Here is a 14,331-nt window from a genome sequence, read left to right on the forward strand (position 1 = left end):
TATACCTAAGTAGTATAGATACTTTTGGTCCCCTTACTAATAAAGAATACAGTGGGCTTGATTGGTGTGTAGTGAGAGTATAACAGAGCAATTCCTAGGATGACAGAGAAATCTTGCAGAAAGAGATTGAATTGATTGGTATTTATGGGAGGATTGATTCCTGAAAATTATACTTTAAAATGAGAGGAACCCATAGAAATGGACAAAATCTTGTATGCTGGGTATTTTCTGCCAACTGGAAAGTATAGAATTACATGTGATAGTGTCAGACAGAATTGGCCTTTTGTGGTTGTGATGAAGGAAAATAAATGATCATTTAAATATTGTGATATTGAATTGGTGTGAATATTTAATTGTTTTCTGTTATACATTTGAGATCTATCAAGGAAAGAGTGCCTGTTGGCACTGGGACTTGTGTGTGTGATGCTTCCTTACCAATGAAAGGCTGCCTTTGTTCATCTTTCTTCTCTTTGGATCTTTCAACATGAACAAGCAATCTTTATCATCTAATTAAATTTGGCAAGATTGTACAATGGAATTAATCAAGAAAATGCAGAAACTTTATCACACTAAAATACATTCTCCATGTCTTAGAATTCTGTTTGTAGTTTCCTGTGATTATTGATTTTGGTGGTTCTTGATCTGTCAGGCAGCTTGTTCTTTTAGATGTCCTGAAGCTAAACAACAGATGACAATGCCCACTCTTCTCCCATATTAAGTACAAACATGTTGTACGACTGGATTCATCCAAATCATAAGCTCTGGTGGTCACAATAGTAATTTTGCTCTCAGTCACTACAGAGTTTCCTTTGCCTTTTAGTGACCAGGAAAGACCCTAAGTCTGGAATCCCTGTTCCAGCATCTTGTTTGTTGTAACTTTGTTTCTTGAGCAAGAAAATCTCCAAGTCCTAATGCACACCAACATTTACCTCTCTATTTGAGCAAAATCAATTCTACTTCATCCAGCCATTTAGCCAAGTGCATAATTTTATACTCTCCTATTTTATATTCTATGTGCTGCTATGGTGTCCAATCTGTTCCAAAGCCTAAATACCTTCTTATATCTTTGTTGCATTTACCTCCTATTTTACCTTCTGTCTGTGCCTTCATTGCCAGCTAACATGAATATGACACCCATCTCTTTTATTTACATATAGATATTTAAATTATAAATATCTGAGGCTCAAACATTAACCACAGTGGTATTTCCCAAGTTACTCAGTAATCTGTTTTCCGCTCATCCATCAGTCCTCAATCCATCATAATGTTTCTTAAGTCCAAATTTCCAATGATATATTATCAAAATTAAACCCTTTATCATATAGAAATTTATACTGCCACACCTACTTCACCATTGATATGTTTAGGATCACTCAAATATTTGATCACCACACCACTCTCAAAATCCTCTCTCTAATATCCTATTAACATTGCATGCTTCAGAAAATCCAAAAAGACTTCAAAATTACATCTTCAGAACAGCTGAATAAAATTTAAAACATATTCTTTTTTTTAAACCATTTTGAATCTGGCTAACAATATGCTGTTAATAATACTCTCGCGTTTTCCCTATTGCTGCCGTCTGGCTAACCAACCTAAAATTTTCCCTTCTTTCACTTTTTCTTGAATTGCAGAACTGCTCTTTTACTTCTAATCCACAAAGATTACTCTAGAATCTAAAGGAATTGTGCCTAGACTTTGATTATTTAGCAAACATTATTTTTGCATTCAGCAGCAAACAGTAAGTCAAAAATTCTTGTAGCCCTTCTATGTGCCTGTCATGCTATTAAATAACAACCAAAGGCGATCTGCAAGTAATTTCAAATTACAATGTGATTCTGAAATCTCTAGCACAAGCATAAGACATGTGATTAATAGGGCTTCAAGCAATCAAGCATTTAGTTTAAAGATCTGACCCTGTCTGGGCTGTTGCCAGATACCACAGAGTCATAACCACACCCTACTTAACAGTTTTCTTTTGAATTGTATGATGAGAACTTATAAAGAATCACCAATCATCCAAATTCTCTCTCTAACAATGGCCCACACTTGTAAATCTTGATCATCTCCCAAATACCACCCCCACAAAGTATCATTTCTCTCTGAACCATATCCTCAGGCATTGATCCTTCTTATCCTGACATTCCTATCTCTCCACTGCTTATCCAAGCCTGGATCCTTAGCACCTACAATACATCTTGTTCTCACTTCAACCATTTTCTACAACACTATCAATTTCTCCTAATACCAATTACTATAATCCCTCCTGTAATATCTGATCACCTTTCAGGCCTCTTTTCAGTATTGATCAATCCCCCAGCCATGTCTCAATCCCCAAGATCTGGTTCACCCCATGTCTCTCTAACTCCAGGTACTAAACCACTCTTCAATCCTTCTCCTACTAGTTCTCAATCCATGCATTGCCAGCCCCCTCAGCTAGGTATTCATCCTCTCTTAAATCTCAATCCACTCGTTCTCATCATCTTCTAATACCTATCCCTTCTGCCCTCCAAAATCAACATAATCTTCTAGTACCTTCTTCATGTATCTATCTAGCTGCCCCTTTAATGCACTATGTAGAAGTGAACTCAGATTCTCTGATAAAATAGTTGCTTCTGGGATTCTTTATTTTTTCTTTGCAACTGTATTGATGACCTCTAAATTTGTTCATCTCATAACTGGAAACATTCAGTCTATCTCTTCTACTTCTAGAATATCTACCATTTTCACCACTTTCCTTTTAAGTGATGACCCAGATGATGCATTATTTCTTGAATTACTGAATAACTACTAATGTTAAGCTAGCAATTACTCTTCATTGAGTTCCATGGAGCTTCCAGGGCAATGGAGGCAATAACATTACCAAAACCATAGTGTTAGACTCTATACATCAAGGGCAAGATTCAAAAGCCAATGAAAACATTAGTAGGTATTACAATGCATAACAGTGCAAATGTTCAATATAATGACTGGTTCCCTCCACCTGAACCTGGCCAATACTGCATAAGACTTGTTTGAAATAGATAATAGCAATCCTATACAAGTGAATCTGAGATGGAAAATGGTGAAGAATGTTACAAAATGGCAGGGTGGGCTCCCATGTTAATAGACCAAGCACTTTGGAAATTGGTGGAAGAGATAAAAAGCTGGAAAGTTATTTTAAAAATTCAGATAAGCAGGAGATCTTCCAGATATAAGGCAGTGAGAGCTGACAGCCCCATGGTCAATGTCAGAAATTTACCATTGAATATCTGTTGTAATGCCTCGAGAAGTTCATGACTTCATGCAAATGGTCAGTTAGTCAAAGGACCTTCACATCCCATATACTTAGATCAAAAGCATCAAACACTAAACCACATCCTAAACACTCAAACGACCAAAAATCTCAATCAATCTGTCCAGTTTGCCTCCTCTTTTTGTCCTTCAATTGCTTCAAAAAATCCAACCCTTCCACTATTTAACACTGTATCCACACTGAGCAAATCGCTAGCTGCATATCTTTGAACTTGCACATGGTGGCAGTTATTCAAACATGCCAGCCATATTACCAACTCATCATTTCTATCACTTTTCCAGTATGATGGCATACAATAGGAAACAGCAGGTGTTAACCAGACAAAGACAGGTAAATCTACAAATTTTAACCATTCCTCAGTTGGAAAAGCACAGATCATTATTGAGAAGCCTGCTGTTGAGGCATTGTCTTCTTAAAACAAGGCACATTCTTACCTATCTATACCTCCTTCTACTTCCCTCTCAACCCCGATATCTGATTTTAAGTCATAGATAGTGTAGGTGACTGCATGGCTCCATGTCTTTCCATCGTAGACTTGTTTTGAAAAAAAATTCATGTATCCATAAAACACAGCTAGACAAGGCAGTACAATTAGTGCAAGACAGAATGATAACAAAGTCATGTACTTTCATTTCATTTCAGGGTCATGGCCATCAGTTCAGATACCGCATCACTCGGGATAGAAAATAAGTGTCATTATCATATGATGTAACACAAGGCAAAAGCAGCTTGTAACACCATATCAAAGGAAAGGAAATCAGAGGAACCATTTACAACTGCATGGATAAGACACGATGAAATTGAGATATAAAGAAAGGTATTTGAGAAACTGCTAAAAATCAAGAAAAGCTTGTAATTAAGAGGATATTTCCAATAGCCGTAACATCAATAACCAGCGAATAGAAATTAAGTTAATTTAAAAAAAGCTAGAAACACTTGAAAGTGAACTGCATATTGAGTGGGCAGGAAGTGGAATATCAATTCAACAGCAAATATCAAAAATCTGTATATTGGTAGCAAAGGTACAGTATACAAGCTGCATCCCAAACAGACATAAAACTCTGATGATTTTAGGATAATTAACATAATTGCTTAGAATTAATATTAGTCTAAAAATTCAAATGCCAGCAGCATCTAACTTGCCTAATTGCAGCTCCCTTATTTTGAACATACAACCTGGTATGTAGACCAGCTGCCAATTAACTAAAAAATAATAACTGAAGAAAATACCTACCTTGCGGAGTCTCATTTGATCCTGGACCATTTCTTGAAGTTAGATTCTCATCAGCACAGAAGGCCTCTGAACTGTTGTCCTCTGTAGACTGTGAAATGTTTTGCATTTTCTCCATTTCCTGTTCCAATTCTCCAGCCAAGGGACTCCCAGAGTCATTTTCAATTGGTGTTAATGGATTAGAGTGGATCTGTGTGTCGACCATTCCAGTTGACACTGTCTGGCAGTACAACACTCATTAGTCTAAAGAAGAAAACATAGTTCAACATTTTATATTGTTAATTAAATTTTCAATCAAAATGAAAATCAGATGTTGCACTTAATAGAATTATGTAAAACAATAATAGGCAAAGAGAAGATGATGCATTATCCAGGATTCCCTAAATATTCCCAATCCATGTCACACTTCTAAGTTTAAAAGAAAAAATATTGAAACATATTTTCAAATGTTACAATTTTCAAAAATTGAAAGTTAAAAAAACAGTAAGAACAACAAGCACATTGTCATAACAATAACAAACAAGAGAACGTCTGCAGAGCAAGGCAGCACCTATAGAAAAGAGTACAGCTGATATTTTGGACCGTGACACTTCATCAGGACAATAAAATGCTTTCAGCTTGTTACATTGACATTCAATATATTACAGACAAAAAATTAATTTCAGACAATGAGAACATTATTTAAAATATCCAACTAACTTACAACCTTGAATACAATGTATATTATTCTTGAAATTTTAAGTGAGGCTTGAAGATGAATTTAACTCACAAAATAGTAGTTAAATTTACTTTTAAAATAAATGAATTTTAGATATTAACTGGTTTATATTGTTTCTAGAGTGAGGCCACAATTTTGTGCATGATGCATGGAGAATATGGAAAGAATTAGTGGCTGGAAAAATCAACTGCTGCAAAATTACCACTTATGAAAGGAAACAAAGTATATTAACCTAAGCAGACATTTAGCCTCTCAAGCTATCACACCCTTCAAAAAGATTATGCTTGATTTCTGATCAGACTCAACATTTATATACCTTTGTCCCATATCCTTTATGATCATTGATTAACATATGACGGGTGATTGATAAGTTCATGGCCTAAGGTAGAAGGAGTCAATTTTAGAAAACCTAGCACATTTATTTTTCAACATAGTCCCCCCCCCCCCCTCTATATTTATACACTTAGTCCAGCGGTCATGGAGCATACAGATCTTGGACCTCCAAAAAGTGTCCACAGATAGGTGATTGGTAAGTTTGTGGCCTAAGGTAGAAGGCGATGAGTTATACTCTCGTTACATGCACATGCAGATCAACTCTAAGTGATTATGCAGAAAGTTTGAAGTTAATAACTCATCTCCTTCTGCTTTAGACCACAAACTTATCAATCACCCTGATGAGTTATTAACTGATGTTATTAACTTCAAACTTTCTGCAGAATCATTCAGAGTTGAATTGCATGTGCATGTAATGAAAGCTGCATAACTCATCTCCTTCTACCTTAGGTTATGAACTTATCAATCACCCTTGCTGTGGACACTTTCTGGAGGTCCAAGATCCGTATGCTCTACAACCGCTGGACTAAGTGTATAAATGTAGGAGGACACTATGTTGAAAAATAAATCAGCTAGGTTTTCTAAAATTGACTCCTACCTTAGGCCACAAACTTATCAATCATCCCTCGCAAGTCTCTTAATCTCACATCCAAAATTAGCAACAAATGCTGTCTGTAGAGTTGTTGCCAAATTTCTACCAGTCACATTTTGTATGTTTTATCTAATTTCTAACTTGGATGACTGTTTCTAATTTTTTGAATGAGCTGCCAGTTCCTTGGTACATCAACAAATCTAAGTAGTTTTGCCTTACCTACTATCTCTAATTATCACAAAAGCTTTGATCAAACCACCATATATCTAACCTATAGCCTTGGAATAAATCAAGGTTGTCTAATCATTCCTCACATTTTAATTCTTGGAAATCCAGTACCATCCTGGTAAATCTACACTTTACTTCAAATTCAAATTTATTGTCATTAAACTGTACACATGTATATAGCTAAACACCGTTCCTCAGGGACCAAGGTGCAAAGCTCAGTACAGATATCACATACAACACATGAAATAATAGTAACACAATACTGTAATATTAAGAGATTAAACAAAGTATTTTGTAAAGGTACAAGTTGATATAAAGTGCATATATTACATATGTTAAATATACAATAGTATACTACTACTGGCACCATTACTTAAGTTCAGTTATCATTCAAGCATACATGAATATAGCCAAACGGAACAGCGGTCCTCCAGGTCCAAGGTGCAAAACACATTACCAAAAGCAATTTGGATGAGAATGGCTTTGGTCAGATAAGTAAGTTTGCTGAATACTTGAAGATAGGTGGAGTTGTAGATAGCAAAGCCATTGCTTAAGGATCCAGGACATGGATCAGTTTGGAAATTAGGGCAGAATAGTGTCAGATGGAATTTAATCTAGATAAGTTTAATGGGTTTAATTTGGATAAGTGCATTTTGGGAAGAAAAACAAGGGTAAAACTTTCACACTGAATGGTGGGGCCCTGGGGAATGTTGCAGGCCAAAGAGACCCAGCAGTACAAGTGTATGGTTCCCGGAACACCGCATCACATGTAGATGGGGTGGTGAAGGAGGCTTTTAGGATGCTTTCCTTCATCAAGCAGGAAATAAAATCTGGATGATATGTTGCAGTTATACAAGACGTTGGTGTGGTCACATTTGGAATGTTGTGCTCAGTTTTGGTCATTCTGCTATAGAAAAGATATGGGCCAAATGTAGGAAAATAGGATTAATCAAGGACCCCTCCCATCCATCCCACAATCTCTTTGATCTCCTGCTGTCAGGCAGAAGGTATCACAGGATAAGATTGAAGATTATTAGGTTTGGAAACAGCTTCTTTCCCCACTCTGCTACCACCCATTATTTATGTCTTCCGGTAAAATGGTGGTGCATTTGGACACAGCAGCTATCCTGGGTCCAATCAAAGGTGTATTTGTTCATACTGTATGTCTTTTTTTATGAATGTAAGTCACTGCTGGATACTAAGAACATCAAAGTACTGCACACTACCCCATCAACAAGTTGCTCGATAGCAATGGAGCTAGACTTATTGCGTACCATTGTTGTGTTGTCACCTGGACATGACAAGCACCACTGGACAGTGCGTGGTGCGAGTGAATATCTTGGACATTTTTATTGTATTTGTTTTATTCCCGTTGGACATTGGTAATGTAGAATACTACAAGTCGGGTTCCCTAGTTCATTGGTAAGACCGACGGGACAGCTGTGTTGCTTCGGTCTCACCTGTTGCAGCCACCCAGGACAGAAGATGCCAAGGCAATGTGGGACAGCATCTGTGGGGCATGCTTGATTCCCAACTTGGGTTGGGGGCAGGCCCCTCCTATCTGTGCTGCTCTCCAATGTTCACTCAGTGAAGGAACAAGCTGGACTAGACAATTTACCATCCATTCTACACACATGCCACTCAGGAGCTTGGGCTATATTATTTTTTTCCCTTGTGACTAGGTTTTTCTGACATTATAACCATATGTGCTATGTGCAGTGTGCAGTTCCCAACACTGATCCCTGCAGTACACCAATATTTACAGACTTCCAGTCAGAAAAATAACCGATACCTCACCAATAACTTCTGCGTCCAATTACCACACCAATTTTGGATCCAATTTGCCAAAACATCTTGGGTGTGTTGCTTTGGATACCATATACCTAGACTTTCTGAACCACCCTACGGAATCTGTCTATACCTAGTTTTTAAAAATTAGTGTATGTTACATTTTCTGCCATGCGTTCATTCACTTTCTCATAATTTCCTCAAGCTTATCTCTAAGCACATTTTCCAACCGTTTACTTACTACTGATGTAAAGCTCACGCGCCTATCCTGGCTTATGCTCAACACGTTTCTCAGACACTTAGCTTCCCATAAGACATCAGGCCCTGGGGATTTGTCTACCTTAATGTCTGTCAGTACAGTATCTCTAACATTTACTCTTTCCCGACACACGTATGTTCCATACTTTCAGCTTACATCAGCCTGAACTCTCCATCCTCCCCATCCTTCATTCTAGCAAATACTAATGTGAAGTATTCATTCAGGACATCACAAGGATACCCTGACTCCAGATAAGGACTTTCCTTTTGGTCCCTATGAAACCTATTCTTTCCCTAGTGACCCTCAGGATTATCTATAAAAAGTTCTGAAATCCTCCTTAATTCTGTTGGTTAGCACCATTTCATGTCCACTCTCCCTCCCCCCCCCCCCCAACTGCTTTCTTTCTTTTCTTTATCAATCTTTTTTATTAAGTTTCAAATAGATAAACATAACAATGATAGTGATACAAAGAGATGGGGATTACATTAATAATGGTTTACGTAGACATAAACAGACCCTGAGTAACATGTGTAATCTAAGCCTCCCAATCTCTTAGTAACTAAACATGAAAAAGATTCAAAGAAAAAAAGATTTTTACAAGAAAAAGAAATCCTCCTAAACTAACAAAAACAAAACAAAACAAAAGCTGGGCTGCCTTGTTTCATCGGTTAAAATCATTATGTCATTAACTCCGCTCCTCTATACACAAACAAAAAGTAATTGAGAAAGATTCAGAAAAGGTCAGCTTACATCATATGAAAACGTTGAATAAATGGTCTCCAAGTTTCTTCAAATTTAACCGAAGGGTCAATAGTGCCATTCCTAATTTTTTCCAAGTTTAAACATGTTTGGGAAAACCACTGAAATGTAGTAGGGGGATTAGAATCTTTCCATTTAAATAAAATGATCCTTCTGGCTATTAATGTAACAAATGCAATCAAACAGCAAGCTGAAGGAGATAATTGACTGGAGTCCATCACTGGTGATCCAAAAATTGCAGTAAACTGCAGGTTGTAAATCAATACGCAAAACTGCTGAAATAATTTCAAAAATATCTTTCCAATATTTTTCCAAAAGAGGACAAGACTAGAACATATGTGTCAAGGAAGCTACCTCAGACTTACATCTGTCACAGACAGGATTTATATGGCATGAAAAACGAGCTAACTTATCCTTGGACATATGGGCCCTATGCACCACCTTAAATTGTATCAAGGCATGTCCAGCACTCATTGAAGAAGTATTAACTAGTTGGGAGAATTTTCTCCCATTTCTCTATAGGTAAAGATACCTGAAATTCTCTTTCCTATTCATTCTTAGTTTTATCAGATATACCTAGACATATTTTCATAATCAGATCATAAATAATTGCTATTAAACTTCTGATAGGGGTTTGAAGCTAAATTGTTTTCTGTAATTTCAGTTTGACGTGATACCGGAAAAGTAGATAACATAATATTCAAAAAGTAAATATCTGAAAAAATGTGATCTAGGCAAACTGTATTTATTAGACAACTGTTCAAAAAACATGAGACAGTTATCCATGAATAAGTCACAAAAACATGTTATTCCCTTCATTCTCCATAAAAGAAAATCTTGATCAATTCTGGAAGGTTGGAAGAAAAAATTAGATATAATAGGACTTGATAGGATACATTTATCCAATCCAAAAAATTTATGAAATTGAAACCATATTTGTATTGTATTGTATGTTTAGTTATTGGATTAGTCATTGTTTATACAGTTTATAAGTGCAAAGGGAAACGAGGCCCCTAAGATAGAAACCAATGAGAACCCCTGTACAGACTCATACTCGAGGTTCACCCATCATGGACAATGAATTTCATCCAGATCTTGTGTCCAAAATATTAAATATCAAATATTAATTGCCCAATAATAGAATCTTAAATTCGGCACTGCCAAACCGCCTTGCTGTTTTGATTTCTTACTTAATCTAGGATTTTTATTCCGCCATATATATGAAGAAATTTTAGAGTCAATAATATCAAAAAAGGATTCAAAAATGAAAATTGGTACCGCCTGAAATAGATACAGAAATTTAGGTAAAATAATTATCTTAATAGTATTATTCTACCAATCAACAATAAGGACAATGGGGACCATTTAGTAAGCAGTTGTTTAACATGATCAATTAAAGATAAAAGGTTAACTTTAAATAGATCCTTATGCTTCTTAGTAATTTTAATGCCCAAATAAGTAATCAGTAACCAGTCTGAATGGTGATTGTCTATAGATTGGAGCTTGCACGTTTAATGGAAAAAGTTCACTCTTATTAAGATTCAATTTATAACCAGGAAAAGTACTAAATTGAGCAAGTAGTAATATTATTGCAGGGATGGATTTCTCTGGGATAGATATATATAACAGGTCATCTGCATATAGTGATACCTTATGTGTCTCATTCCCACAAATAATGCCAAACATATTGGGTGAATCATGGAGAGCAATTGCCAAGGGCTCCAAGGTAGTATCAAATAGTAAGGGATTTAAAGGACTGCCCTGTCTAGTACCTCGAAAAAGCCTGAAAAAGGGAGATCTCTGATTATTGATAAATACAGAAGCCGAAGGTGTATAATATATCAATTTAATCCAAGATATAAACTTTGGGCTGCCAACTGCTTTTTTAAGAGCTCTCCCATATAAATCTCAAAAGGACTCACTTGATAACAATTTCCAATATAGGCAACTCACACGTTATGGGGAGAGGGTTATGTTTCTAGAAAACAGATTTCTTACAAATTTCCATTAAACATTGCTGTGTCATCTGTACATGCATTAAGAAATGTCAGGTAAAACTAATTTTGTATTTTTTTAGTACCTTTCTTCGCACAAATTTCATAAAAGTGAGTTTTTTGTCCTAGCTCAGATTTTTTGGCAGTGATTTGTGAATTCTTTACAGGGAAATCTCCATTCTATTACAATAGTTTAATATACTAATTCCTGAAAGGTTATCCTCACTGAATACTACAGTAATGCTCTCCCTAATCTGTATGGCAACACCTCCCCCCCTTTGCAGGAACACCCCCCACCCATGTTCCTAGGAACACTATACCTAGGAACTGTCATTTCTGCCCTTCCCTCAGCCACATTTTCCTGATTGCCACAATTTAAAATTCCATGTGTTGATCAATGTTTTCAAACCATCCATTTCACCGGCAAGGCTGTTCAAATTAAAATAATTTTAATTACGGCTACAGGTCCTCTTGTACTCCCTCATTCATTTCTGATTGGTCTGCCAACTGAACTTACTATATATGGTTCTTTCTCCCCTCCTGCTTTGTCACAGCACTTTGCCACATGGTGTGAGCAGAATCAACTGCAGCTTAACGTGAAAAAGACTAAGGAGCTGGTGGTGGACCTGAGGAGGGCTAAGGCACTGATGACCCCTGATTCCATCCAAGGGGTCAGTGTGGACATAGTGGAGGATTACAAATACCTGGGGATACGAATGGACAATAAACTGGACTGATCAAAGAACACTGAGGCTGTCTACAAGAAGGGTCAGAGCCGTCTCTATTTCCTGAGGAGACTGAGGTCCTCTGACATCTGCCAGACTATGCTGAAGATGTTCTACGAGGCTGGGGTGGCCAGTGCTATCATGTTTGCTGTTGTGTGCTGGGGCAGCAGGCTGAGGGTAGCAGACACCAACAGAATCAACAAACTCATTCGTAAGGCCAGCGATGATGTGGGGGTGGAACTGGATTCTCTGACAGTGGTGTCTAAAAAGAGGATGCTGTCCAAGTTGCATGCCATCTTGGACAATGTCTCCCATCCACTCCATAATGTACTGGTTAGGCACAAGAGTACGTTCAGCCAGAGACTCATTCCACCGAGATGCAACACTGAGCGTCATAGGAAGTCATTCCTGCCTGTGGCCATCAAACTTTACAGCTCCTCCCTCAGAGTGTCAGACACCCTGAGCCAATAGGCTGGTCCTGGACTTATTTCCACTTAGAATAATTCACTTATTATTATTTAATTATTTATGGTTTTATATTGCTATATTTCTACACTATTCTTGGTTGGTGCGACTGCAACGAAACCCAATTTCCCTCGGGATCAATAAAGTATGTCTGCTGCACTAACACTTTAGTATCACTAGTTTAAATCAACTTATTAGCACTGGCAAACCTCCCCATCAGAAAACTGATATTCCTCTAGTTGAGCTGGAACTCATTCTTTCTGGCAGAAGTCACCCCATCTCTAGATGTTAAAAGTGGGGTTCTGCAAGAATCAGTTTTGGGGCCACTGTTGTTTTTAATTTACATTATTGATTTGGATAAGCATATAACAAATAAACAAAATTAGGGGGATGGGCTGATAAAATTCGGGCAACAGAATCAATAGAGTAGATCTAAACAAAATCCAGATGTGGGCAAATAAATAGCAGATGAAATTTAATTTAAGTAAATGTAAAATATTACACATAGCAAATAGAAATCTTAGATATAAATATACAATAGGGGGTCTTGAGTTAAAAAGTGCACTGTATGAGAAGGATTTGGGTGTTCTGGTAGATCATCACTATCAACATCTAGACAAAGCACAGAAATGATTAGAAGGCTAATAGAATGTTGGGCTATATAATGCACATAGAGGAGATCAAGTCTAGAGACACCACACCTTGAGTACGGTATACAATTTTGGTGTCCATATTTTGTGAGGGATATGAAGGCACTGGCATGTGTTCAGAGAAGAGTGACAAGACTTATCCCAGATCTGCAAGGCATGAGATATGAAGAAAGATTGAAAGAATTAAATCTTTTTAGCACAGATAGACATAGAGGGGACATGATAGAAGTGTTCAAAATCATTTAAAGCCATAAGCAAGGTGGATGCAAGCTACAACTTCAAAATTAATCCATCAACGAGAACATGGGGCTATAGGTGGAGAATGGTTAAAGGGAGATTTCAGACTAACATCAGGAAGCATTTCTTTACACAGCAGGTTGTAGACACATTGAACAAATTACCTAGTTGTGTATTTGAAAGGAGTACATAAGAGGCTTTCAAATCTAAACTCAATAGTTATTTTAACACACTATGTGAATGGGCCAAATGGTCTATTCTTGTCAAGAATGGTCTAATGTACTAATGTACCCCAGAGACAATTCCAATTATCCACATACACAAAGTCCCGCTCCCAGCGCAGTTCCCTAGCTATGAGTTTAGCTGTTCTCTTTTCTTATTTCTAAATCAACCATCTCATAGCACATGGACTAATCTTGACATTAATACCCCGGTGGTCGTGCATTTCATCCTTCTGAATTTCCTAAACACCACAGGAATTCCTTAAATTAAAATCTTAACAAAAGGACCATGGGATGAACAGTTCTTGGGTGGAGCCATGAACAGCAGAGTTGACAATGATTGCAAGTTTAACAAAATATATAGTGTAAGTCTGGACTGTTCCACTCTGAGCATTCCATTGTTAAATATCACTCTGACTCAAAACTTAACTGAGCTAACAAAATAACTACAGTGACCACAAGAACAGGTGTTAAGTTCTTGTGCCTTTTCGCTATGATACTCAAACCAATGAATATCACATTGCCTGGTAGTCTGCAAATGTGGTGTACTTGCAGGTTTGTTTCTTCAATTCATTCAAGGCTGAATCAGCAAATAATGTGCCAAACCTTAATGCAAATCATGAAGCATATAAACATTACAAAGCAACAGGTACATATAGATTTGTTTAATACTGTGGAACTTGATGTTGCATTATGACGCAAAGCAGACAAAACTCCACAAAATATCAACAGGTTGCTTTATTTAAGCAATAAATCACTGATTTCTTCTGCATTGATTGCATCGAATCTGCACAACGTTTCTGTAAATTTTTATTTCCCTGCTTCAAAAACCTGAT

At 37.0% G+C, this 14,331-nt stretch overlaps 1 protein-coding gene across 2 annotated transcripts in view; it reads right to left on the reverse strand.

Annotated features, from left to right (window-relative positions):
- Positions 1-14,331, reverse strand: part of LOC132398487 (peroxisome proliferator-activated receptor alpha-like) — a 67,200-nt gene that overhangs the window by 38,426 nt on the left and 14,443 nt on the right. For both annotated transcript variants that reach the window (XM_059978011.1, XM_059978010.1), the window contains exon 2: positions 4,530-4,769. In XM_059978011.1, coding sequence (XP_059833994.1) covers positions 4,530-4,731 — 202 coding nt within the window. In that variant the 5' untranslated portion in view covers positions 4,732-4,769. The remainder of the gene's footprint in view (positions 1-4,529; positions 4,770-14,331) is intronic.

This window comes from Hypanus sabinus, chromosome 8 (assembly GCF_030144855.1).
Source record: "Hypanus sabinus isolate sHypSab1 chromosome 8, sHypSab1.hap1, whole genome shotgun sequence".
NCBI lineage: Eukaryota > Metazoa > Chordata > Chondrichthyes > Myliobatiformes > Dasyatidae > Hypanus > Hypanus sabinus.